This window comes from Onychomys torridus, chromosome 7 (genome assembly GCF_903995425.1).
Source record: "Onychomys torridus chromosome 7, mOncTor1.1, whole genome shotgun sequence".
NCBI classification, from domain to species: Eukaryota; Metazoa; Chordata; class Mammalia; order Rodentia; family Cricetidae; genus Onychomys; species Onychomys torridus.
Window position 1 is genome coordinate 16,560,598 of NC_050449.1, and position 26,745 is coordinate 16,587,342.

At 49.4% G+C, this 26,745-nt stretch overlaps 3 protein-coding genes across 8 annotated transcripts in view; 2 read left to right on the top strand and 1 right to left on the bottom strand.

Annotated features, from left to right (window-relative positions):
* Positions 1-13,626, top strand: part of Carm1 (coactivator associated arginine methyltransferase 1) — a 50,957-nt gene extending 37,331 nt beyond the window's left edge. Inside the window, exons 7-16 of one of the 3 annotated variants that reach the window (XM_036191836.1) lie at positions 2,036-2,126; positions 2,353-2,434; positions 7,998-8,083; positions 8,266-8,355; positions 8,737-8,874; positions 8,967-9,056; positions 9,133-9,245; positions 9,355-9,432; positions 9,700-9,768; positions 9,898-11,332. In XM_036191836.1, coding sequence (XP_036047729.1) covers positions 2,036-2,126; positions 2,353-2,434; positions 7,998-8,083; positions 8,266-8,355; positions 8,737-8,874; positions 8,967-9,056; positions 9,133-9,245; positions 9,355-9,432; positions 9,700-9,768; positions 9,898-10,037 — 977 coding nt within the window. In that variant the 3' untranslated portion in view covers positions 10,038-11,332. Of the gene's footprint in view, positions 1-2,035; positions 2,127-2,352; positions 2,435-7,997; positions 8,084-8,265; positions 8,356-8,736; positions 8,875-8,966; positions 9,057-9,132; positions 9,246-9,354; positions 9,433-9,699 lie in introns of all 3 variants that reach the window. The other 2 variants (XM_036191835.1, XM_036191837.1) reach the window with 2 other exon arrangements.
* Positions 7,747-14,991, bottom strand: Yipf2 (Yip1 domain family member 2). 4 transcript variants are annotated; one of them, XM_036191840.1, is made up of 10 exons: positions 14,903-14,987; positions 14,708-14,768; positions 14,344-14,498; positions 14,184-14,264; positions 13,327-13,414; positions 12,225-12,341; positions 11,981-12,147; positions 11,717-11,899; positions 11,501-11,631; positions 10,511-11,423 (listed from the first exon to the last, which is right to left on the bottom strand). In XM_036191840.1, exons 2-9 carry the CDS (start codon positions 14,736-14,738, stop codon positions 11,518-11,520), a joined length of 936 nt encoding a protein of 311 aa, XP_036047733.1. In that variant the 5' UTR covers positions 14,739-14,768; positions 14,903-14,987; the 3' UTR covers positions 10,511-11,423; positions 11,501-11,517. The 4 variants fall into 4 exon arrangements, with proteins under 4 accessions (XP_036047734.1, XP_036047733.1, XP_036047732.1 ...); XM_036191841.1 differs by lacking the exon at positions 10,511-11,423 and adding an exon at positions 7,747-8,031 and having other exon boundaries at positions 14,708-14,991; XM_036191839.1 differs by having other exon boundaries at positions 14,708-14,991.
* Positions 13,733-16,221, top strand: Timm29 (translocase of inner mitochondrial membrane 29). Its single transcript, XM_036191843.1, has 2 exons — positions 13,733-15,239; positions 15,318-16,221. Exons 1-2 carry the CDS (start codon positions 15,131-15,133, stop codon positions 16,004-16,006), a joined length of 798 nt encoding a protein of 265 aa, XP_036047736.1. The 5' UTR covers positions 13,733-15,130; the 3' UTR covers positions 16,007-16,221.
* Positions 16,222-26,745: the final 10,524 nt, after the last annotated feature.

Genomic DNA, 26,745 nt, shown 5'->3' on the forward strand with positions numbered 1-26,745 from the left:
TGACTCCTCTCCCTAGGAGCCAACATTGGCTCACTTCCTGTAGGCAGGATATGGCCACAGTTCTCCGTGTGTAAGAGTGGGACTCTAAGGGGGTGGGGATGTAGTTCAGTGGTAGAGCTCTTGCCTAGCAAGCGCAAGGCCTTGGGTTCGATCCTCAGCTCCAAAAATAAAAAAATAACTAAAGAGTGGGACTCTAGGCTGCTCTGGGTCTTCCTTCCCTCCCCTCTATCCTTATTAGTGGCTAAGCCTGTGGGATGGAAACAGCTGGCCCTTTTGTGAGGCCAGGCAGGGTGTAGGCTAGAGATTCCTCTGAGGTGGTTTTCAACCATTCAGAAGCCCCTTTGAGGATTAAAGGGGCCAGAAATGGGTTTCTTACGTGATAGCCCACTTGCCTCTATCACCCCATGGCCACCGTTGAGCATTCTAAGCTAGTGTGAATTGTGAGGGAGGCCCACATCTGCAGGCCATGTATTCATCCTGTGCAGTCTTGCCTTCCTCATATCTGCTTCTCCCTGCTACCAGCCTAGCCTCATTTTGCTTATTCATGAGTCTCAGAGGAGGACCCCTCTACTTATGTTCCAGTCCCATGCCAAGCCTGGTATTTGGGCAGTCATGACTGAGTGATGTAGCTTAACCCCCAAACACTCTGTCTGGAGCAGTCCAGGTACACTGGACACCAAGAGGCTCTAGTATGCCCTTTCTTGCTCCCCAGTGCTAATGTTGGGACAAAGGGACAGGCCCACTTACTTCTTGGGATAGGTGAGGGCCAGTGAGATGAGAGCAAGTGTGTTGATGAGCATAGAAACTGGTAGGAGATAAACTGACCCTAGTTAACTGATCCAAGTGCCTTGGCTCTACATAAGGAGATTTTTCTTTTTTTTAATGATTTATTTATTCTGTACACAGTGTTCCACCTGCATATGTGCCTGTAGGCCAGAAGAGGGCACCAGATCTTATTATAGATGGTTGAGAGCCACCGTGTGGTTGCTGGGAATTGAACTCAGGTACTCTGGAAGAGCAGCCGGTGCTCTTGACCTGAGCCATCTCTCCAGCTCTACATAGGGAGATTTTTTAACTGATTTGTGGATCAGTTGAAAAAAATCAAGTCACCAAAGAAAAAAGCCTCTGAGGTGGTGCCATACGCCTTTAATCACAGCACTTGGGAGGCAGAGGCAAGTGGATCTCCATGAGTTCAAGGCCAGCCTGGTCTACAAAGTGAGTTCCAGGACAGCCAGGGCTACCCAGAGAAACTTTTGTCTCAAAATACAAAACATTTGAAAGAAAAGAAAGAAAGGAAGGCCAGGCGGTGGTGGCGCACACCTTTAATCCCAGCACTCAGGAGGCAGAGGCAGGTGGATCTCCGTGAGTTCAGGCTAGCCTGGTCTACAGCGCAAGATCTAGGAAAGGCGCAAAGCTACACAGAAAAACCCTGTCTCAAAAAACCAAAAAAAAAAAAAAGGGGAAGGAAGAAAAAGGCTGCTGTTCTATCAGGATTAATCCTGATATCCATATGGTGGCACACTCTTGAGATCCCAGCATCTGGAAACCTGATGCAGCAAGACTCCATCTCAGAAAGACAAACAAGCTAGGGTGATAGTGTACACCTGTAATTCCAACACCTGGGTGGAGGCTTAGTCAGGAGTTTAAGGCCTGCCTGGGTTAAATGTGAGCTTATTCTCCTTTCTTCCCACCCCACCCGAAAAAAACTAAAGCAAAAAAAAAAAAAAACTATGTGTGAGAGTTAAACTCAGGGTCACTGAGTTCTGTCCCCAGCACCACAAAATGAAGCAGTAAGCCACTTCAGTTTTAATTCTAGCTATGGTACAGTTCACACATTTCTAGAGGCCACAGACCAAAGGTGCTGCATGCTGTGGGCTGGATGGATGGATGGATGATAGATGGAAGGAAGGTGGGTAGGAAGGTAGGTTGGTCGGTCCATGACTGGGGATCTCAGGGTGTTCTGGAAGCTCGACCCAGCCTTGCAGGGAGTGCTACTCTGACAACAGCACTCCTCCCTGCCCCCACCCACTCCCAGGAAACATGTTCCCCACCATTGGTGACGTCCACCTCGCACCCTTCACCGATGAACAGCTCTACATGGAGCAGTTCACCAAAGCCAACTTCTGGTGAGTGCGCCCTGGGGGTCCCGGCCAGGCCATGGGGCCTGCCTGCTTGGGGATGGACCCAGTCCTCAGGTGGGCCCTTGTCTTTCCTCTTTTTTCTCTTCCCCCTCAGTAGGATCTGAAGGACATGGGCTAGATGAGAGCCAGCTAGGAAAGAAAGCAGGTGACTCCACCTGCCTCTCTTGCTACTGGTGACCTCAGGGTGGGGTTGGGGATTTGATTTCCACAGGTACCAGCCATCCTTCCATGGAGTGGACCTGTCAGCCCTCCGAGGCGCCGCTGTGGATGAGTACTTCCGGCAACCTGTGGTGGTGAGTAGTGTATACAGGGCACTGCTAGACTGATGAGGTTACGCTTCACCAAGGCCTCGCCCAAGGTCTGGGATCTAGAAACCCCTGCTTTTGTCACCCCTCACGCCCTCTGCAAAGCACATGCACCAACCAGCTGGATGGTTTTGGAGAAACTTGTTTGATTGAATAATACATAAAGTCATGGTTCGGTAATCAAGAACTAAATAGGTGGAGAGCTGGCTCAGCAGTTAGGAGCACTACCAAAGGACTGGTGTTCAATTCCCAGCCCCCACATGGCAGCTCACAACTGTAACTCCAGTTCCAGAGACCCTGACACACTCACATGAGTATATATACAGGCAAAACACCAGTGTATATTAAATAAATAAATCTTTAAAAAAAAAAAAAAAAAAGAATCTCAGTAGGCATTATGGTCCATGCCTGCAACCCTACATGCAGGTGGAAGAAGCATGGCAATCAGGAGATCCAAGCTGGCATAGGATCTCTCTCATAAAAACATGGTAAAAGGTAACAGGGATGGAGAGATGACTCAGCAGTTACAGGCACCCACTGTTCTTGCAGAGGATCTGAGTTTGGTTCCCAGCACCGTATCAGTGGCTCACAATGGCCTGTAACTTCAGGTCCAGGGGCCTCTGAGGGCACCTGCATTCAAGTGAACATACACAGAAAGAAAGACAGAGAGGACAAATGCAATTAAGGAAAGAAAAATTGGAGAGCTGTCTCAGTGGTTAAGAGTACTGGGTACTCTTCTAGAAGACATCAGAGGACCTGGATTCAATTCCCAGCATCCACATGGCAGTTTGCAGCCATCCATAATGGGGCATCAGACACTGTGGTGTATAAACTTAGATCCAGATAAAACATCCACACACAAGCCAGGCAGTGGTGACACACACCTTTAATCCCAGCACTTGGGAGGCAGAGCCAGGTGGATCTCTTTGAGTTCGAGGCCAGCCTGGGCTACAGAGTTGAGGACAGCCAAGGCTACACAGAGAAACCCTGTCTCAAAAAAAAAACCAAACAAACAAAAAAATCCACACACATAAAGTAACTAAATAAAAATTTTTTTTGCTTGGGTAGGTGTTTTGCCTGCATTTATATGTCTGTGTGCTACCTGTGTGCAGTGCCCACAGACACCAGGAGAGGGTGTTGGATCCCGTGGGACTGGAGTTCCAGGGGTTGTGAGTTGCCTTGTGGGTGCTGGGAATTGAACCTAAGTCCTCTAAGAGCAGCCAGTGCTCTTAACCTCTGAGCTATCTCTGCAGAAGAAGAGTAGAGGGTACTAGTGGCTCTTTAGTGGACCGTGGCAGCTCCAGTTATAGGGGATCAGATGCTCTCTTTTGCCTTCCACAGGCATTTCGTGTACATGTATCTTTATATACAAGAAAACACACCAAAAATAAAAATTAGTAAATTGGGGGCTGGAGAGATGACTTAGCACTTAAGAGCACTTATAACTCTTGCAGAGGGCCGGGTTCAGTTCCCAGAACCCATGTGGTGGGTTACACCCACAACTCCAGTTCCAGGGAATCCAATACCAGGGCATTGACATATATCCAATAGAAATAAAATTTCAAAGACATCAAATAAGTAAATCTTTCTCAAAAAGATTTTTTAAATAATTAAATTTTATTTATTTGAAACAGGCTCTCACTATGTACACTGCCTGGCCTGGAACTCAGAGCTCTGCCTGAATCAAGAAAAAAGTCTTAAGCAGGGTAGGGGTCTTTAATTTCAGCACTTGGAAGGCAGAAGCAGGTGGATTTCTGTGAGTTCAAGGCCAGCCCAGTCTACAGAGTGAGTTCCAGGACAGCGAAAGCTACACAGAGAAACTATCCAAAAAAACAAGGGAAAAGAAAAGTCAGGGGGGCGTAGAAAAAAGTCTTAGCTCTCAAATGTGTGCTTGCAGATGCATATTTATTAAGCGGTTGGTTCCTCAAAGAGTAGCATAATTGGTATATTACTATATCTCCATCTCTCTGTCATCAAAGAACATGCATGCACTGAATATTTTCAGATCTTGGACAGTTGAGACTTGCTCAAAGTCTAGTGTGCAGTGCTCAGCTAATGCTTTGTGTGTACTTAGAAGAAATGAATGTCAACAGGGTATGGTGGTGCAGCCTTTAATCCCAGCACTTAGAAGGCAGAGGCAGGAGGATCTCTTGAGTTCAAAGTTAGCCTGGTCTACACAGTGAATTCCAGGACTGCACAGTGAGATTCTGTCTCGAAAAACAAGAAAAAGATGTCAGTCGTTGCTTAGTACAGCCCTATATCCATGTCAGGTAGGTAATCATCCTGGTAAAGTCTATTTACCTTCTTTATGACAGGGTCTCACTATGGAGAACTCAAATTGTCCTTGAAATCACAAAGATCCTTTCAAGTGCTGAGATTAAATTGTGTACTGGGCCTGACCCCCCCCCATCTACTTTACTAAATACTTAGGTTGTTTTTTTTTCTCATTATTTTGATTGGGATATTTTTTCCAATTTTTTCCATTTCGGCCTTATAGTTTTTGCTCTATATATTTTGAAAGTATGTTATAGGGCTATAGAGATGGTTCAGTGGTTAAGAGCACTGACTGCTTTTCCACAGGTCCTGAGTTCAATTCCCAGCAGTCACATGGTGACTCACAACCATCTGTAATGAGATCTGGTGCCCTCTTCTTACCTGCAAGGGTATATGTAGGCAGAACACTGTATACATAGTAAATAAATAAATCTTAAAAAAAAAATTTTAGTTAAAAAAAAGTGTTTATTAAGTGCATATAGGTCTAGAATTATTATAACATCCTGCTGGATTAGTCCTTTTGTCATTATGAAATCTTTATATTACCATTTGCTTTAAAGTTTTAGTCTGTTTTTACCCAATAATTGTGCAAGGACATTTTCTTCAGTTGTGTCTTTTTTGGTTTTTGAGACAGGGTTTCTCTGTGTAGCTTTGGTGCCTTTCCTGGACCTTGCTCTGTAGACCAGGAAGGCCTTGAACTCAGATCCGTGTGCTTCCTTAGTGCTAGGATTAAAGGCGTGTGCCACCACCACACAGAGTTTCTCCTTTTGATGAACATGATGAAATGTTTCTTTTTTTTTTTTGAGCTGAGGATCGAACCCAGGGCCTTGCACTTGAGGCAAGTGCTCTTCCACTGAGCTAAATCCCCAACCCGAAATGTTTTATCTTTTAATTCCAGTGCTTAGCCTGGCTCTTCAGTCTCCCCAAGCCTTAACGTCTTTTTCTTTTTTTCACTAGTCTGGGAGACTCTCGGACAGTGTGTCTCTCTTAGTGAGATTTCTGTCTCCGTCTCTTTCTCTTCTGGAATCAAGATGTATGTACAGTAGTCAGTCACTTCAGCAAGATGATTCTTTGTCCTTTAGAGACTACCACATTTCACAGTGCACACTGGCCTTATAGGTTTGTGTCACCACATCTAGCAGATGAATCTGAAACTCTTTCCAAGTACGCAGTCTTCCAGTGCAGTCCCTTCTCTTCACTTGCTCTTCAGCTTTCTCTTCTCTTTAGATAGGAGTCTCACTAACCTAGGTTGACCTGGAACTCATTGTGTAGCCCAGGCTGGTTTAAACTTCCAGTCTCATCACCTCAGCCTCCCAAGTGCTGAATGTACAGGCATGTGCCACTGAGGCTGAACTCACCTTTTTTTGTTTTTTGTTAGTTTGAGACAGGGTCTCACTCTGTGGCCCTGGCTGGCCTCAAACTCAGAGATCCACCTGTCTCTGCCTTCTTAGTGCTGGGATTAAAGGTGTGCCCTAACTACCACACTCTGAATTCATCTTTTAAATTTATGTGTGTTGCTTGGCAACATATATGTTGGTTCTCACCACTTTTACATGAGTTCCAGGGATTGAACTCAGATAGCCAGGCCTGCACATCAAGTGACTTCATCTGCTGAACCAGCTGGGTATTTTTTTTCCTTCTTCTTCTTTGAGACAGGATTTCTCTGTGTAACTTTGCACCTTTCCTGGAATTCACTCTGTAGCCCACGCTGGCCTCGAACTCACAGAGATCCACCTGCCTCTGCCTCCCGAGTGCTGGGATTAAAGATGTGCGCCACCACCGCCTGTCATTTTTGTTTTTTGAAACAGAGTCTCACTATGTGGCCCTGTAGGTTTGGAACTCACTATATAAAGACAAGGCTGGCTTCAAACTCAGAAATTCACATGCCTCTGCTCCCAGAGTACTGGGATTAAAGGCATGAGCCACCAGGCTCTGTAATGTTGCTTAGCATAGGCCCAAGTGAGAAGGTACCAACACTTCCTGAGTAGGTGGGAATATAGGGGTTGCTGTCACATTGTCATCCTAAGGTTGCTAAGGCTTAGCTCAGTGCGGAGTGCATGAGGCCCACTCCCCACAGGGTTTCTCTGTGTAGACCAGGCTAGCCTGGAACCACAGAGATCTGCCTGTCTCTGTGTCCGCAGTGCTGGGATTAAAGGTGTGCACCACCACTCAGCTCCAGGAGACTCTGCGAGAGTAGCCCCGAGCCATCTCCAGCACACCAGCCAGCCTCTTGAGCCTCCCTTTCATTCTTGGTGTGCTCTGATGTCTGTGGTGGGCCAGTCATGGTTAACTAAACAATGACACCACTACCCCAAAAAATCAAAGGACATGGTGGCACATGTGGTGGATAACCTTGGGTGTATTCCCCTTTGAGACAGGGTCTTTCATTGGCCTGGGTACACCCAGGACTTTGTTATTCATGTGCTATTTCACCCAGTTACACTATGAACTCTGAATTTATTTGTTGGGTTTGGTTTGGTTTTGGGGTTTTTTGTTTGTTTGTTTTTTGTTTTGTTTGTTTTTGAGCTGAGGATCGAACCCAGGGCCTTGAGCTTGCTAGGCAAGCGCTCTACCACTGAGCTAAATCCCCAACCACATTTGTGTATTATATAGGCTGGGTGGCAGATGATTTTAATCCAAGTGGATCTCTGAGTTCCAGCCAAACCTGGTCTTTGTAGGAGACCCTGTCTCAAGAAAATTAAAAAAACAAAAAGCCTAGTGTGGTAGTTCACACCTGTACTTCCAGCACTCAGGAGGTAGAGGCAGATGGATCTCTGTGAGTTCGAGGCCAGCCTGGTCTAGTGCCAGGGCTCTGGGGTGTTTTTGTTTTTGTTTTATTTTGGTTTTTTTCGAGACAGAGTTTCTCTGTAGCTTTGGAGCCTGTCCTGGACTAGCTCTGTAGACCAGGCTGGTCTCAAACTCACAGAGATCCACCTGGCTCTGCCTCCCAAGTGCTGGGATTACAGGCGTGCAGCACCACCCCCCGGCTTCTTTTTGTTTTGGGTTTTTTGTTTTTTTGGTTTTTTGTTTTTTTTTTGTTTTTTTTTAGACAAGGTTTCTCTATGTAGCTCTGGCTTTTAATACAACATTTTGAGGGCTGTAGTCTAATTGCTGTCTCTGGTATTATTCCCAGCAAGTCTGAGAAGGGCAAGCTGGATTTAGCCAGATAGCAGAGGATAGTGCCATGGCCAGGCCTGGAGGACAAGGGTAGGCATTGAGGCTTTCCCTTCTTCCATGGCATTGCAGCACAAGCTGGGTCACATCTGTCATCTTGCAGGACACATTTGACATCCGGATCCTGATGGCCAAATCTGTCAAGTACACAGTGAACTTCTTAGAAGCCAAAGAAGGCGATTTGCACAGGTACCCTTCATCCCTTGGGCACCCATGGCCACCACTACCTGTCCCCACCAGCTGCCATGCTCCCGCCCCTGCACTACTCACATTCACGTACTCAACCACCCCTAGGCACTCATGGCCAGCTGCTGTTCCCCAGCTACCCTCCTACTCTGCTCTACAGCAAGCCCATGCCCTTTGCCTTGCAGGATAGAAATCCCATTCAAATTCCACATGCTGCATTCAGGACTGGTCCATGGCTTGGCGTTCTGGTTCGATGTTGCTTTTATTGGCTCCATGTGAGTATGGCAATGCTGGGGCTCTTTGTAGCTATGGCCCCCAGGCCTGGCTGTGTCATAACTCCTCAGGTGGTTTTTCCTATCCAGAACCCAGGGAGAACCATGGGGGAGGGGTGTGCTTGTCATTTTTCTCAGCAGCTACCCTGAGTGCCTGTCCCTTATGTTTGTCTTAGTTCATGGGTGTCAGGGTGAGTAGGGACCCCATGGCCATGGATTGGCTGTGCACATGCTTGCTTGTGCCTGCCTCGAGTCCGGCCAGACTTAGCCCAGAGACCCCAGGGGAGCACTCAGGGAAGGCCCTTGGGGTGATACCAAAGTGTGTGGGTAGTGGCACACGTGGTGGTGCAAACCCAGTGAAGTATGCCCATCTCTTCTTGACAGAATGACCGTGTGGCTATCCACAGCCCCAACAGAGCCCCTGACCCACTGGTACCAGGTCCGGTGCCTCTTCCAGTCACCGTTGTTTGCCAAGGCCGGGGACACGCTCTCAGGGACATGTCTGCTTATTGCCAACAAAAGGTGCACCCTGCCACCCATCCAGGGCTGGATAGGGCAGTGGCACAGGGGTCCACCAACCCAGCTGCCTCACAGCCACCTTCTCTATTCCCCAGACAGAGCTATGACATCAGTATTGTGGCCCAGGTAGACCAGACAGGCTCCAAATCCAGTAACCTGCTGGACCTGAAGAACCCCTTTTTCAGGTAGCAGGGTTCTAGTGGGGAGAGGGAAGGGAACCAGGAGCCCCACAGCTCTACCTACAGTGAATCTCTGCCACAGGTACACGGGCACGACCCCATCACCCCCACCTGGCTCACACTACACATCTCCCTCCGAGAATATGTGGAACACAGGAAGTACCTACAATCTCAGCAGCGGGGTAGCTGTGGCCGGTGAGTCTGAATGCTATTTCCAGACAGCTGGAGGCCTGTGGTGGCAGCTGAGACCCCAGATCCCCAGAGCTTGCCTTGCTCCGCCCCTGACACTCCACTTTCTGGTCAGGAATGCCTACTGCCTATGACCTGAGCAGTGTTATTGCCGGCGGCTCTAGTGTGGGTCACAACAACCTGATTCCCTTAGGTGAGTGTCTCCTAAGATATATGGCGTGGCAGGGGAGGACTGGGATGTGCCAGTGGCCAGTTCAATAGCCAGTGCTTGGTCCTCTGCCACCACTGTCGCTGTCATGGTCACCTCTTCCTCTTCCTGGGGACTCTAGCCCTGTGTGCCTCTCACCTTGGTCTGTCACCACTCCATCTGCCCTTCCCACACCAGCCATAAGAGTGGAGTGGGCAGGCTGGGGGCGGTGACGTCTCCCTCCCTCCTTCTCTCCTCCCTGTCGCTGCGCAGCCAACACAGGGATTGTCAATCACACCCACTCCCGGATGGGCTCCATAATGAGCACGGGCATTGTCCAAGGTAACAGGGTAGCGGGGCCGTGGGCGGGGGGCCTCCCGCCTGGCCTGCGCACACGCTCAAGCTACCAGTGGGGGCCAGGCAGGCTTAGGGGTCATGCTGGCTCCTCAGTGCCCATGACCTGCCCCACAGGCTCCTCAGGTGCCCAAGGAGGCAGCGGTGGCTCCAGTGCCCACTATGCAGTCAACAACCAGTTCACCATGGGTGGCCCCGCCATCTCCATGGCCTCACCCATGTCCATCCCAACCAACACCATGCACTACGGGAGCTAGGTGCCTCCAGCCGCAACACCACTGCGTACTGACAGCACCAGGAAACCAAATGAAGTCCACACCCAGTGCAGCTGGTGGCTGTCCCCTTGTTCTGGAGAAGCGTGAACACCCGGTCACAGCCCTCTTTGCTATGGGAACTTGGACACTTTTGTACACGATGTCGTCGCTGCCCTCAAGTACCCCCAGCCCACCCTTTGGCCCCGAGCGCGTGTCGCTGCCATATTTTACATGAGATCCTGTCGGGCAGTCCTCATCCTGTTCTGCCCTCTCCACTGACCTGGCTTTGACATCTGGAAGAGGCAAGCCCCTCCCACCCCACCTCACACACACAGCTGCGCCTGACCAGGCAGGAGGAGGTCAGCAGCTGCTACCACAAGACCTGGCAGCACCCATCTCCCAACCCGTCCTTGCGCCTGCCCCTCACCTGGGGTGGTAGCACAGCCAGCTGGACTTCACGTTCAACTACCAGGCCACATGGTCACCATGGGCGTGACATGCTGCTTTTTTTAATTTTATTTTTTTACGAAAAGAACCAGTGTCAACCCACAGACCCTCTGAGAAACCCGGCTGGCCGGGCCCAGCCAGCAGCCCCTGTCCCTAGGCCCAGAGGCTCTAGGTGAGGGGTGGCCCTGTCGAGCCTTCAGGGCGGGCGTAACCCCCTCTCACCAAAGGGTTCACCTCACACTTGAATGTACAAAACACCCAGCTGTCCAAAGGCCTCCAGCCCCTGCTTTCTGCTACTGTCCTGTCCTGAACCCTGAAGGTCCCCCTCCACCAAAAAGCTGGAACAGGCAGCCCAGAGGGAAAGTCACCCAAGACCACTGGGGCAGACAAAAACCTCAAGGATCTGTCACAGAAGAAAGGAGGGCATCCTCTCCCTGATAGCTAACATAGGCCTGTGTGTTGCACTCCACATCCATGCTCCACTTCTTCCTCTCAAGACAGTATCCCTGGAAAGGGGCCTAGCAGGGACCTCTCCCTCCAGACAGAAAAAGAAGAAAAGCAAACAAGTAAGGAAGGGCAGTTTCTCCCCTGCTCCCTTGCCCTCAAGTCCCCTCCTCAGTGGCCAGAGCCCAGGCTGGGCCCATGCCCACCACAGGTACTCCTGGCAACGGCTGGACCTGCCCTGTGCCACCCCCTGACCTGTCAGGGAAAGAGGGCCCACAGGCAGTCTGGGAAACCGGGCGCTTCTATCCATCAGTAATACTCCCTGCTCGGCTGCCCCTCCCCACCTTTATATAAATTCTCTGGATCACCTTTGCATAGAAAATAAAAGTGTTTGCTTTGTAAGAAAAGCCTGCAAAGTAGCAGGGTTGTCTCCAGGGTCCAAGAATCCTCCAATCTTCACAGGGAGGGCAGGACAGGTAATAGCCCCTTGAGTTTGGCCTGGAAAAGAGAGACTCCTAGGAGTGACCCCAGGGAAAGAAGGTGAACCCTTATCCACAACAGAAACTGTCCCTCACCTGCAGGCCTGGCCTTCCTAGAAGGTTGTCATGGACCGGGCTGAGGTGGGCAGCAGGACACTGGAAGACAGAGGTGTGGCTTGGGGTGCTGGTATCACATGTTCCAGAGGCAGTGGCTGGAAGAAGTACAGCTGCAGCGAGAATTGAGGGTGAATGTGCAGTTGGGTGGCAGCAAGCCCCACTCCACAGCCCTGCTGAGGACCACACGGACCCTACCTTACAGCCTAGAGCCAAGAGGGCGTGAAGCAGTACCACCACGGACAGCAGTGTTGCAGCCACCAGCCTTGTGTCCTCACGGACAACAGGCCACAGGGTGAACACCAGCCCAGCAGCCGACAAGGCCAGGGCCAATGCTCCAAAGAGCCACTGCAGCCACTCCACTGGGATAAGCCACAGGACCTAGTGTGACAAGTGTAGCTGGTGACCACACAGGGTGGGCCATGCAGCTCCCACCAGTCCCCAGAGCCAAGCTACACTCACCACGGTGGGGATGAAGACAAAAAGTGAGTAGCCATAGACACAAACAGTCTCCAGGAAGGTGTACAGCCCCATGCGCTCCCTTGTTCCCTGGCGCCACCGGAGGAAGCCCCATAGTGCCAGCGGCACTAGCCACGCATAGCAGTAGATGGTGATGCCTGCTACTGTCACTAGGAATGCAATGTGGGCAGTCACTACATGCCCTGGGGCCCTGGCAGCCAGGAGCTGAGCCCACCCACCTGCTTACCCTTGTGAAACTGTGGGCTGTAGTGGATGGAGGGGTCCCGCCTCTGTGCAAGCACCAAAGTGAGGTTGCCAGTAACCGCCAGGACAAAGGCCAAAGTAGCACAGATCCAGAAGGGACCTGCAAAGAGGACACGGAGTCCCAGGTCTATCACTCCTAGGAAAGGTGGCTATGTCCTGTTTTAAGTGTGGTAAGACCCCAGACCCCATTGACTCTCCAGATCACTGCTGACAGGAGCTGCCTGTGGCTCATCTTGTCTTTCTGGACCACACCTTCCAAAGTGCCTCAAGCACTTGGCTTTTTTTCTCTTCTCTGACAACATTCTTTATAGGTAGAATAGTATTGGTATTTTTCCACTGTAGGCAGGATCTTGTCCAAACCTGAGGCTTCATGAATGGCACTTTAGCTGTCCACTCCCAAACTGCTCCAGGGCACTGAACTGCACACTTAGGTTTGAACTTCACGTGGGTGTCCTGAGCCCCTACACCCTTGATCGCATACCTGCCCAGCTTTTCCTGGGTACCAATGGCAACTTGCTCTTGGTAGACTGGGTAGAAAGCCACCCTGGCCTTTCCTACTCCTCTTGGCTGTGGGGAATACTCTAGAACCAACCAGTCTGTACTCAGCCTCCACTGTAGTCTGTCCCCTGCCTGTTCTTGATGGCTTCTACCCTTAATTTCAACAGTGCCAGAGGAGATCCTAAAAATACCTCACCAAGATCCCTTCTCAACACCATGTGAGACCAATATACTCACCCTCTACCCATGACCTGCCAGCTGTTCCTTACACTCTAGTGACCTATGCCACCATGCAACTCAGTTGTGTATCCACCACAGAGCCCAGAATCTTCTGGGTCCTCTTCTAAGCCTCTCCCCACCAATGTCAACAAAACTTATTTGCCTACTCAGAGGCGTTCTTGACTTCCTTAAGTAATAGCACTCATCCTCTAAGTTAGCCCTACCTACTGCCTTCTGCATCCTGTCTTGGGGTCTCCCTCAACTAAACACAAATTCCCCTCTTACTGACTTCCCTGCTCAGGGCCTGGTACAGTTCCATGTTTGTTGAGTAAATACTCCATTGAATCAAACATACAACCTTAATTTACCATATAGGTCAGGCCGATTTCTAAGATGGTGCCGCACAAAGTTGTGGCCAGGGTGAGGCAGCAGTGAGCCTTTGATCCGGTCCAAGACCTGGAGAGCAAAGCCAGGGTCCAGAATGAGAGCCTTAAGACTTCTAACAAGTTCAGCTGTCCGCTCCAGGCTGTTCATGGGCTGTCTCTGTGGCTTGTGGTCTTGGCCCCTAGCTGCTGAACATATCACCACTCTGAATGTGGGCTTTCAGTCCCGCCACCTCTCCCTCAACTTCTATTTCTATTTCATGTGCACTGGTGTTTTGCCATGGGTGTCAGATACCCTGGAACTGGAGTTAGACAGTTGTGAGCTGCCATGTGGGTGCTGGGAACTGAAACTGAGTCTTCTGGAAGAGCAGCCAGTGCTCTTAACCACTGAGCCTTCTCTCCAGCCCCTCTCAACTTCTTGCAGCCTCTCCTCCCAGCCACAGTAAGGACAGTCCATAAGTTCTGGTGTTCTCCCTCCATCTCCAGGCTGTGCCCTCTCAATAGGTCTGGTTTGTTATGAGGCTGGCCTGTGGACCACATTCATTTCTGCTCAGTCTACTTATTCCTCTCCTGTTCCACTTCTTCTATGACTTCCCATCGCCTCGGGCCAGAACCCAAACCAGCTCATTAATGGGGCCTGCATTCATGCCTAGGGGTGCCAGTTGTGGCCCTAGCTACACAGGAGGCTTGAGACAAGAGGAGTCCTCAAGGCCTGACTGGGAGAGATGCCAAGACACTGGCTTTGTAACCTATTTTTGCTTTCCAGCCCTACCACACACACACTATCCAAATTCAGTGCCCCAAATACAGTAGCTGAACCCCAAGCAACTCCAAGCCCTTACCTGGGAAGTGTCCACATCAAAGAAGCCCTGATAATAGTCAAACGTCCAGAATCTTGGCTGTGGCCCTTCTTCCTGTAGAAGCTACAAGATAAGGCTTTCAGAGCCTGCCTGCTTAGCCAGGGTAAGGACAGAGGCAAGGCGTGGGAGCCCGGGGACTCACCGATGTCTTGTCACCCTCTTCCACCTCTTCGGCTCCATAACCAATACCTGATCCCACAGCCACAGCCACGTGTTCCCGTGAGGTCAGCGCATCAGTTTGGCTTTTAGTGGCTGCATCTGGGGTCTCTGCCAGAAGATTTGTGGCTTCCTCGAACTCTACGAAGAGGCAATATGGGCAAAGGTGTTTGGGGTCTGAAAAATGCTTTTGGCGCACTGCTCATCAACCTGGGCTGTGGTTGCCTCACTACCCTCCCCTAAGGACTGAGTTTCTTCCGCTTTTGACATAACCTAGGGTCTGGGTCCCAGCTGCCTGTGGTTCTAGCCTAGGCCAGTAGGAGCTCAGGCCACTTCCGGGCCCCACTCACCATGGAAGGCCAGTTCGTCAGCCGCTGCCATGATTCTTTAGGGGCGTCACCGCATCGCGCTCTGTGAACAGAACTCATCAGTCCCACGGCCCTCCTCAGGACTGATGCTTCCGCCTCGAGTCCTGCCTGAGCCTAACGCACTGAGTGACACCAGCTCCACGTCAGGGCCCTGCAGGTGCACCCCGCCCTCCTCACCTGAGGACCTAAGCTGGCGTGGACCGGGCTGCGTGCGCGTGCGCGCGGCCAGCCTACCCGTCAGAGCCCACCCTCCACGCAACGGCAACATCCGGCGCTAGTCCGTCTCTTAGAGGGGTCCAGTGAGAAACTACTTCCGGCAGCTTGCGCTTGCGCAGGAGCTACTCTCCAGCCCTTTTCTTTCGGACACTATGCATTTCCACTCGGCCAACGGACCTCCGGAAGAGGATGGCGACAGCCGCTCCAAAGAGATTCTGGTCCGGAGGGCGCAGTGAAGCGGGAGAAGAGGCGAGTGGTACCGCGACGGCGGCAAAGCCAGGGGTGTGGGCACGACTGGGTGAGTAGTGGCAGAAGGCGGCAGGGTGGGTGGCCCGAGTGGCTGGATCACTGTCACCGCAGCGCTTCTTCCCCTCAGGCACCTGGGCCCGCGCGCTGCTCCGGGACTATGCCGAGGCGTGCGGAGACGCGGCGACTGCAGCGCGTGCCCGGCCGGGCCGCGCGGCCGTGTACGTGGGGCTGCTGGGCGGCGCCGCGGCGTGCTGCGCCCTGGCGCCCAGCGAGGCGACCTTCGAGGAGGCCTTGCTCGACGCGTCAGGCTCCCTCTTGCTGCTAGCGCCGGCGACGCGCAACCGCCACTCGGAAGCGTTCTTGCAGCGCCTGCTGTGGCTGAGGGGACGCGGGCGGTTGCGCCACGTGAATCTGGGGCTCTGCTCGCTCGTGTACGAGGCGCCCTTCGATGCCCAGGCCAGCCTCTACCAGGCCCGCTGCCGCTACCTGCAGCCTCGCTGGGTCGACTTCCCCGGCCGCGTCCTCGACGTGGGGTTCCTGGGCCGTTGGTGGATCCTGGAGAACCGCATGCATGATTGCGACATCAACGATGACGAGTTTCTGCACCTGCCTGCGCACCTCCGCGTCGTCGGCCGCCACCAGCTGCATTCTGAGGCCAATGAGAGGCTGTTCGAGGAGAAGTACAAGCCCGTCGTGCTCACCGATGACCAAGTGGACCAGGCGCTGTGGGAAGAGCAGGTGCTGCAAAAGGAGAGAAAGGAGAGACTGGCGCTGAGCGAGGCCGATTCGCTGGTGCAGTCCGAGGTTTCCAGATGAAACCCAGGGAGCCCCCGGTTTCCAGGCACTCAAATGTGGTTTTGTTGAAAGCCTTTCTGGTCGTGGAGATGGAGAAAAGCTGAAGGACTGGTCTTGACCGTGGAGCATTTGACCGTGTTATGCTTATAACCATCAGAACTCCGAGTAAGGAGCCTGCACTGTGTAGCCGGTTGTAGCTGGGGGGGCGGGGGGGGGGGGCGTGTACTTCATTGCAGTGGTAGAGCACTGGCCTAGCACGCATGGGTTCCTGGGTTCCGTTCCCAGCACTGCAGAACAACACAAATGAACTTCTGGTTTGGGGTTATTTATTTGGTTGGTTTTTGAGACTAGTACTCCCGTATAGCCCAAACTGGCCCTGAATCCTCCTGCCTCAGCTCCAATCCACCACGGTGTACATAGCCCATGTATAAGCCCTATTCATGTGGCTACAAAGACACCTTGATTGCCAGTGACTCCCAGAATCTTAATTTTTTTTTTTTTTGATTTATCTATTTATTATGTACACAGAAGAGGGCGCCAGATCTCATTACAGATGGTTGTGAGCCACCATGTGGGTGCTGGGAATTGAACTCAGAACCTTTGGAAGAGCAGTCGGCACTCTTAACCTCTGAGCCATCTCTCCAGCCCGACTCCCAGAATCTTAAGACCATTCACATATTCACATTTTTTTAGTTTTTGTATGAATTTTTAAGGAAGATATGGCCGTGTTGCCCGGGTTAGTCTAGAATTCATAGGCAAAAGTGGGCCTTCCAGCAGCTGGATAGTTCAGTATTTAAGAGAGTACTGATTGCTCTTCCTTTGATTCAAGAACCTTCCTTGATAAAATTCTCAGCATCCACATAGGGGCTCACAATCATCTATAACTCCAATTCAGGGAATCTGACCTTTCTCTTCTGGATTCCTCAGGTACTAGGCAGGCATGTGATGCACAGACATGCATGCAGACAAAACACTCATGCACATAACGTTTAAAAAATGATCTCCTAAATAGCCTCCCAATGTTGGGACTATAATCATGTGCCAGTGCCCAACCTCAGATTTTTCTATTCCAGTTGTAACTGAAATGTGCTTGTTTGGGTTTTTTGTTTGTTGTGGGTTTTGGGTTAGTTTGTTTTGATACAGGGTCTGGAACTGGCTATGAAGAACAGTCTCATCTTCAACTCACAGATATCTGTCTGCCTCTGAAATTGGATTTTTTTGGGGGGTGGGTGGTTTATTTCTGAGAAGTGATCTCACAGCCCAGACTAGCCTCAATCAATATGTAGCAAAGGATGACTGAATGATCCTCTTACTTGCACTTCCCAAATGGAGGGTGAAATGTTTTTGTTGTGTGGTTTATTATAGTTGAGTACTCTTGTTTCATGCTAGACATTAAACCCAGGGTCTGGTACCTACTAGGCAAGCACTGTACTTTATTTTGGGGGAGGATAATTCTTCCGAGAATAGTATGGAATGTAAGCCAAGTGCTCCACTGGTGATCCACGTGCTGGGACTTCCTTGCTGGAAGATATTAAATACTGCCATCAGAAATGACTGAGTGGTTAAGAGTATTTACTGTTGTTGCAGAGGACCTAGGTTTAGTTCCCAGTGTTCACATCTTGGCTCATTAATTCCAGTTTCAGGGGAGCAATGCTTGGTTTTGATTTTTTGAAACAAGGTTTCACTGTATTAACATTGGTTGTCCAGCTGTGCAGTGGTGGTGCACTCCTTTAATCCCGGCACTCCGGAGGCAGAGCCAGGCGGATCTCTATGAGTTCAAGGCCAGCCTGGGCTACCAAGTGAGTCCCAGGAAAAGCACAAAGCTACTCAGAGAAACCCTGTCTCGAAAAACCAAAAAAACAAAAACAAAAAAAAAACAACAAGAAAAAACATTGGCTGTCCAGGAACTCTGTAGACCAGGTTGGTCTTGAACTCACAGAAATCCACCTGCCTCTGCCTCCAGAGTGCTGGGACTAAAGGCATGTACCACCACTGCCAGGCTGAAGTTTATGTATGTACAAGCAAAACTAAGTCGCTGGGGCATGGTGACATGCCTTAATCCCAGCACTCAGGAGGCAGAAGCAGGCATATCTCACTCAGTTCCAGGGCAGCCAGAACTACATATAAACAAACAACAAAAACAGCCCCAGAAGTTGTCCTCTGACCTTCACAAACATGCCATGGTGTATGTATGTATGCCTGTCCTCACTCCTTGTACACATCTTTTTCCCAGACATGCTTTCTTTGTGTAGTCTTAGCTGTCCCAGAACTGGCTGTGTAGAGCAGGCTATCCTCAAACTCAAAGAGATCCGCCTGCCTCTGCTTTCCCAAGTGCTGGGATTAAAGGTGTGCACCACCACAACCCAGCCAATTTTGGTTTTTGGAGGCAGGGTTTCTCTGTGTAGTTTCGGTTCCTGTCCTGGATCTTGCTCTGTAGACCAGGCTGGCTTCAAACTCAGAGATCCTCCTGGCTCTGCCTCCCGAGTGCTAGAATTAAAGGCGTGCGCCACTACAAAACAAGATTTCTGTGTGTGACAGCTCTGGCTGTCCTGGAATTCACTGTGTGGACCAAGTGCTGGGATTGAAGGTGTGCACCACCACCCAGCCACACACAATTTAAGGTTTATTTTATGCATATGCATCACATAAGCACAGTGCTCAGAGAGGTCAGAAGAAGGCATCAGATTCCCCAGGTCTGGAGTTACAGGTGGTGGTGGGCTGCTGTGTGGGTGCTGTGAACTAAACCCAGATTCTCTTCAAAAGCAGTAAGTATTTTTCCACTAAGCCATCTCCCCAGCTTTGTAGGGTGTTTGTTTGGTTGTTTTGTTTTTGTTTTTGCTTTTGAGCTGAGGATCGAACCCAGGGCCTTGTGCTTACTAGGCAAGCGCTCTAGTGTAATTTCTTAAAGCCAGCCAACCAAATGATTGAGCAGGTAAAAGTGCTTACCACTCAAGCCTGATAACCTGAGTTTGAGTCCCCAGAACAGCTGTCCTCTGACCTTTGTGGCCTACATGTCCAGTACCTAAGGCTCTGGGCCAAAATCCTGATGTTGCCCTTCACTTGCCTTTAGACAAAATCTGTAGCCCAGTTTAATGGAGAACTTGGTATGTAGCCAGGGATGGCGTTGAACTTACTCTGTCCGTACCTCCTGAGTGCTGGGGTGACAGGCATGTGGTGATGCGCACAGTTTTCCACCTTTTTTTCTTAGATTAGCTGTGATGGCTCCTCTTGACTTTCAACTTGACTACATCTGGAATTAACTAAAACCCAAGGGGCTGGAAGGCCTGTGAGGAATTTGAAGTGAGAAGTCCACCCTTAATCTGGGCCACACCTGCTGGCAGCCTCCATGAAAGCCATTGAAGAGGGAAGTTTGCTCCTTGTCTGCTTGCTCTTGCTCTCATTGGCAGGTGCATTTCTTCACTGGCATTAGAGCCTCCTTTGGGATTCCAGCATACATGAAGACCAGCTGAGACATCCAGCCTCATGAACCGAACAACTACTGAATTCTTAGACCTTATATTTGTAGATGGCTATTGTTGGACTACTTGGGCTACAGCATTATAAGCCATTCTAATCTCCTTTATATATTTATATGATAAATATAGGGTTATAATTTTCTTTTCTTTTTCTTTTTTTTTTTTGTTTTTAGAGACAGGGTTTCTCCGGGTAGTTTTGGAGCCTGTCCTGGATCTCGCTTTGTAGACCAGGCTGGCCTCGAACTCACAGAGATCCACCTGCCTCTACCTCCCCAGTGCTGGGATTAAAGGCATGTATCACCACTGTCGCCTGGCTTGAAATATATATTTATAGAAAGGGAATTTATTAGACTGCCTTATAAGTTCTGTTCTAGAGGACCTTAGCTAATATTAGGCAACTTTGGGGAGGGATTTAAGACCCATGAACAGAGCTGAGCGGTGGTGGCACATGTCTGGTCTACAGAGTGAGTTCCAGTAACAGGCTCCAAAGACACACAGAGAAACCCTGTCTTGAAAAACCAAAAGAAAAAGACCCACTGACAGCAAGATGACAATTCTCTCATGGAAGTATTTATTATTTTATGTACGTGTTTGTGTGTTTGCCTGGTGTTCATGGAGGTCAGAAGAGGGCACTGGATCTTCTGCAACTGGAGTTACAGCTGTGAGCTACTATGTGGGTGCCTGGAGTAGAGCTCTTAAGTGCTGAGCCAACCTTCAGCCCTTTTTGTTAGTTTTTAAAACTTTTTTCTTTGTTAGTGCACATGTGGAAGTCATTTCTCTCTGTCTGCGTTAATTCCAGGCATTGAATTCTGGTGGTCAGGATTGCCCAACAAGCACGTTTACCCACTGAGCCATCTCCGTGGGCCTGGTCAGCAGTAGTAAAGAGGGACTTGGGGAATGGTGTGCTGGCTAGTGTTTTGTCAGCTTGACACAATCTAGGGTCATTTGGGAAGAGGGCCTCTCAAATGAGAAAATGCCTCCATAAGACTGGCCTGTCAGAAGCCTGTAGTGCTTTCCTAATTAGTGATTGATATGGGAAGGCCCAGCCCATTGTGGGTGGGGCCACCCCAGCCTGGTGGTCCTGGGTAAGAAATCAGGCTGAACAAGCCAGGGAGCAAGCAAGAAAGCAGTGTCCTCCATGGCTTCTGCTTCAGCTCCTCATGCCAGGTCCCCACCCTGCTCTAGTTACAGCCCTGACTTCTTTGACAATGAACTGCACCTTGGAACTGTACACTGAAATAAATTCTTTTTGGTTTTTCGAGACAGGGTTTCTCTGTGTAGCTTTGCGCCTTTTCTGGAACTCACTTGGTAGCCCAGGTTGGCCTCGAACTCACAGAGATCCGCCTGCCTCTGCCTCCTGAGTGCTGGGATTACAGGCGTGTGCCACCACCGTCCGGCCTGAAATAAACCCTTTCCTCCCCAAGTTGCTTTTGGTCATGGTGTTTTATCACAGCAATAGAAACCTGAACTAAGACTGATGACTCCGTGGGTAAGAGCAGCTTGCTATGCAAGCAAGAGGGCCTGAGTTCAAATCCCTGTCGCCCCTGCTGTTCCAAGTAACCCCAGTGGCAGGGGAGAGCAAGGGAGACAGGATTTCTCAGGCTTGCTCCAGGTTCACTGAGACTATGTCTCAAGAGGATAAGAGAGCAATACAGGAGGACACCTGATGTCCTCTGACTTTAATATGGGTGCACATATCACACACAGACACACAAGAACTGTTAAAGAGGACTGCACACACCAGCAATGCTTGTGTCTTCTAATCAGGGTGTGTTTTGTGTAATCTCCACCCATCTCCAGAGGGAGTTACTGATCACTGTCTCCATTGTTACGCAGAGTCTATATAGCCCTGGCTGGCCTAAATTCATTGTTTCCAGGCTAGCCTGAAACTCATTAAAGATCCTCTTGCCTCTGCCTATCAAATACTAAGATTGAAGGTGTTGAGCTGGGGCTAGAGAGTTGGCTCAGTGACTAAGAGCGTGTGTTTAAGCTACTATTTGAGTGCTAGGTACGTACATGCACAGACATACATGTAGGCAAAACACATGCATAAAAATTTTAAATGTTTAAATAGTAATAAAGCAATGTGCTCCCGAACTCAGCTTTGTATTTTTTTGAGATGGTCTTGTGTAGCCTAGGCTAATCCCCAATTTATCTATGACCTTCCATTTCTGATCCTACTGCCTTCATCTCTAGGGTGCCAGGATTTCAGCTGTGCACCACCATGCCCATTTACACAGTGCTGGCGATCCAGTTCTGTGCTTTGTTCTACAAACAGATACTGAATTCTAAACTAGTCTGTCTTAACATTTTATTGCATTTATCTATTATACAGGTATATATTTGTGTGTATGAGTACATAAGCACATGGGTATCATGAGGTACATGTGAGGGTCCTAGGGGTTGAACTCAGGTCAGGTCAGGCTTGGTGGCAAGCACCTTTTCACAGTGAGCCACCTTACTGCCTCCCCCTCTTTTAAAGATTTTTAAACGTTTTGAGCATTTTGCCTGCATATGTATGTATGTGCACCACTCATGTACTTGTCCAAGGAGATCAGAAGAGGGCATTGGATCCCCAGGAGTCAGACAATTAACTGCCATGTGAGTGCTGGGAACCAGGTCCTTTGCAAGATTAGCAAGTGTTCCTAGCTGCAGAGCAGTCCCTCCATCCAGCACAAATAGTCTTTTTTTTAATATGTATTTTTTTATTAGTCTATTTGAATGACCTGTCTTCAGGGATGCCAGAAGAGGCAATCAGATCCCGTTGTAGATGGTTGTGAGCCACCATGTGGTTCCTAAGAATTGAACTCAGGACCTCTGGAAGAGCAGCCAGTGCTTTTAACCTCTGAGCCATCTCTCCAGCCCCAGTTCCCCATCCCGAATAAAAATCTTTTTTTTAATATTTTTATTATTAAATTTGTGTTTTAATTCTACACATCAGCAATGGGTTCCCCTCCCCTCCATTCCCATCTCCTCCAGGGCCAAGACACCCCTGGGGATTCATTTAAACCTGGTGGATTCAGTACAGGCAGGTCCAGGCCCCTCCTTCCAGACTGAGCAAAGTGTCCCTGTGTAAGCCCCAGGTTCCAAACAGCCAGCTCATGCACTGAGGACAGGTCCCAGTCCCACTGCCTGGATGCCTCCCAAACAGATCAAGCTATTCAATTGTCTCACTTATCCAGAGGGCCTGATCCAGCTGGGGACTCCACAGCCTTTGGTTCATAATTCATGTGCTTCCATTCGTTTGGCTATTTGTCCCTGTGCTTTTTCCAATCTTGGTCTCAACAATTCACACTCTTACAGTCCTCCTTCTTTCTCAACAATTGGACACTTGGAGCTCCACCTGGGGCCTGGCTGAGGATCTCTGCATCCACTTCCATCAGTTATTGGATGAGAGTTCCAGCTCGACTGGTAGGGTGTTTGGCCATCTGATCACCAGACTAAGTAAGATCAGGCTTTCTCTCGACCATTGCCAGCACTCTACAGAGGATGTATCATTGTGGATTTCTTGGGACCTCTCCAGCACTCTTCCTGTTCTCATGTGGTCTTCATTTATCATGGTCTGTCATTCCTTGTTCTCCCTTACCAACACAATTCTTCACAGATCTAGAAAGAATACTACTCAACTTCATATGAAAAAACAAAAAACCCAGGATAGCCAAAATAATCCTATACAATAAAACAACCTCTGGAGGCATCACAATCCCTGACCTCAAGCTCTACTATAGAGCTACAGTAATAAAAACACCTTGGTACTGGCATAAAAACCAACATGTGGACCAATGGTATCAAATTGAAGACCCTGACATTAACCTGCACACCTAGAATGTATAATTTTTGACAAAGAAGCCAAAACTGTACAATGGAAAAAAAGCATCTTCAACAAATGTGCTGGCAAAACTGGATGTCAATATGGAAAAGATTACAAATAGATCCGTATCTGTCACGATGCACAAAACTCAAGTCCAAGTGGATCAAAGACCTCAACATAAATCCAGTTACTCTGAACTTGATAGAAGAGAAAGTAGGAAGTAATCTTGAACACATTGGCACCGGAGATCACTTCCTAAATATAACACCAGCAGCACAGACACTGAGAGAAACAATCAATCAATGGGACCTGTTGAAACTGAGAAGCTTTTGCAGGGCAAAAAACACAGTCAATAAGACAAAAAGACAGCCTTCAGAATGGGAAAAGATCTTCACCAACTCCACATCTGACAGAGGGCTGATATCCAGAATATATAAAGAACTCAAGAAATTAGATAACAAAATGCCCAACAGTCCAATTAAGAAATGGGATATAGAACTAAACAGAGAATTCTCAACAGAGGAAGTTCAAATGGCTGAAAGGCATTTAAGGAATTGCTCAACATCCCTAATTATCCGGGAAATGCAAATCAAAACGACTCTGAGATACCACCTTACCTGGCTAAATTCAAAATTAATCTTAATTTCTGCTTTCTGGGCCAGTCCAGGATTGGCTGCCAACATGTTCCTGCTATTCTTAGACAGCCGGGCAGAGGGCGCCAGAGACTCAGTTCACAATTCAGCTGCTTTGTCCAGGCCTGGCTGACCTCATGGGAATGGCTAGCTAGCTATGCCCCATGTGGCTTCTGTTGTGTGAAGCACAGCAGATGTGAGCTGCTTTATCTATTTACTGGCATTCAGGAATGGTATATGGTGGCAGAGGTTAGTGCCACAGGGAAGGGCCACAACCATTCCTAGAACCTGTGTCTTACCAGGTTGGCAAAAGAAGCAAGCCATCTGCTCAGTCCACCTTCCTGTAGACTGTGGCCTCAACCACCAACTCTTGGTGATCCGTAGGCCCTGGAGGTAGGACAGTCCTTAGATTCCATCTCTGAGGCATCTCCCTGGCCAGGGGGCGTTGTACACACACTGCTGCTTACCCCAAGTCACCAGGCGTGCTTAGTGAGCCAAGCCCTGAAGCTCTTCATCTGTGAGGTCTTTATATGATTATGAGATTGTTATAGCTCTTAGCCAGCCACCTGTGCCCCTCCAGGTTTGATCACCTGACAGGCACAGCAACCCTCTGTATTTCAGGTTCTGTACCTAGAGAGTGCAACCACCAGAGGTGGAAAACGTCCCATGGGACCCCAGGCTCCGGCCTGAGGTAATGGGCCTGGCCGTGTACGGCCTACACCGGCAGCACCTTCTCTGAGAGCTCCAGTAAGACTATGCTCGTCTGCTTTGGAGTGATAGTTCAAGGCCAGCCTGGGCTAAAAGACCCTCCCTGTCTCAAAACAAAACAAAACTCAGCAAGGAGATTAAGGAAGATTTTCACAGAAAGTACAAAGCAAGGCTCACACCTGTTATCCCAGCCCCGAAGAGGCTGAGGCAGGAGGATCGTGATGACTCAGGTCAGCCTGAGCTACAAAACAAGACCCCATGAGATGATGATAGTGAAGGCAGTGGGAGCACTTGGAAGCACTTAGGAGCACTTGCCTGGCATGCACAGGCCCTAGCTTCCATTCTGGTTCCAGGCGCAACGACGAAATGAACGAAGTGGCCCTCATCTTGAAGTTCGGCCCCAGACTGGATTTGCCTCTGTGTCATTTCCTTTGTGGTTCCCTCACTCTTGGCTCCTGTCAATCAAGTCTCGTTAGAGCATGCTCTGATTCTGCCTGGGAAACAGTAAATAGCTGGTGGCCCAGTAAATCATTTCCTTAAGACTGGGAAAATAGCTGGCCAGTGGTGGCACACACCTTTAGTCCCAGGCAGATATCTGTGAGTTCAAGACCAGCCAGGTCTATATGATGAGTTCCAGGCTAGCCAGAGCTACACAGGGAGACCCTGTCCTTAAAATAAATAAATAAATAAAAATCTTGCCACCAAGCATGATGACAACCTGAATTCAAGACCTGGAGCACTCTCAAAAGTGGAAGGAGAGGGGTCTGGAAAGATGGCTTAGGGGTTAAGAGCACTGGTCGCTCTTCCAGACGTCCTGGGTTCATGGCACCTCACAACTGTCTGTAACTCAGGTCTCGGGATCTAACATGCACATGATGTGCAGCCATAGGCAGAATACCCATTCACATAAAATAAAAATAAAGATTAAAAAACATTTTTAGAAAAGTGGAAAGGCAGTGGGGCATGGTGTTGCACATCTTTAATCCAGCACTTGGGAGGCAAAGGCAGGTGGATCTCTGTGAGTTCGAGGCCAGCCTGGTCTACAGAGTGAGTTCTAGAATAGCCATGGCTATATAGAGAAATGCTGTCTCAAAAAACAAAAAAAACAAAACAAAAAAAGTTATGGAAGGAGGGAACTGACTTCACAGAGTTATCCTTGGGTGATGCTGTGGGTAAAGGGCTTGCCACATATGCAAGAAGACCTGGGTTCAACACCCAGCACCCATGAAAACAAACAGGCACAGCAGTATGTGTGATAACCCCAGAACTGGGCAGGCAGAGACAGGTAGATTTCTTGAGTCTCCTGGCCAGCTGGGCATGGTGGAGCACACCTCTCAATCCCAACACTGGCGATCGTGAGGCAAGAAGACAAGGACTTGGAGGCCAGCTTGATCTTTGACCCTGTCTCAAAACAAAAAACAGAAAAAAAGAAAAGAGAAGAAAATAGCATAAAATAGACCCTTTCAGGGCAGAGTGAAGAAATTCTGTATCACTCCATTTTGTCCTCCATGGGGTGTGAGCCACACTGTGTAATCTGCTTCCCAAGAGCTGCAGCTGTCCTGCTTGTCAGATGGAAGGTTGTCATACGATGTGACCCGGTATGCTGGATGGTTTTATGTCAACTTGAAACACCATAAAGGAGGGAACCTCAATTGAGGAAACGCCTCCATAAGAGAACTGTAGCCAGGCAGTGGGGGTGCACACCTTTAATCCTAGCACTCAGGAGGTTGGGGTGAATTTCTGTGAGTTTGAAGCCAGCCAGGTTTGCAAAGTGAGTTCCAGGACAGACTCCAAAACCTACACAGAGAAAGCCTGTCTTGAAACCCCCCTGCTTCTCCCTCCCCAAAAAAAAGAAAAAGAAAAAGAACTGCAGGCGAACCTGTAGGACATTTTCTTAATTAGTGGTTGATGGGGGGCAGCCCATGGTGAGTGTTGTCACTCCTGGGTTCTATAAGAAGGTGGGCTGAGCCAGGTGGTGGTGGCGCACACCTCTAATCCCAGCACTCAGGAGGCAGAGCCAGGTGGATCTCTGTGAGTTCAAGGCTAGCCTGGGCTACAGAGTGATTTCCAGGAAAGACACAAAGCTACACAGAGAAACCCTGTCTCGAAAAAACAAAACAAAACAAAATTTTA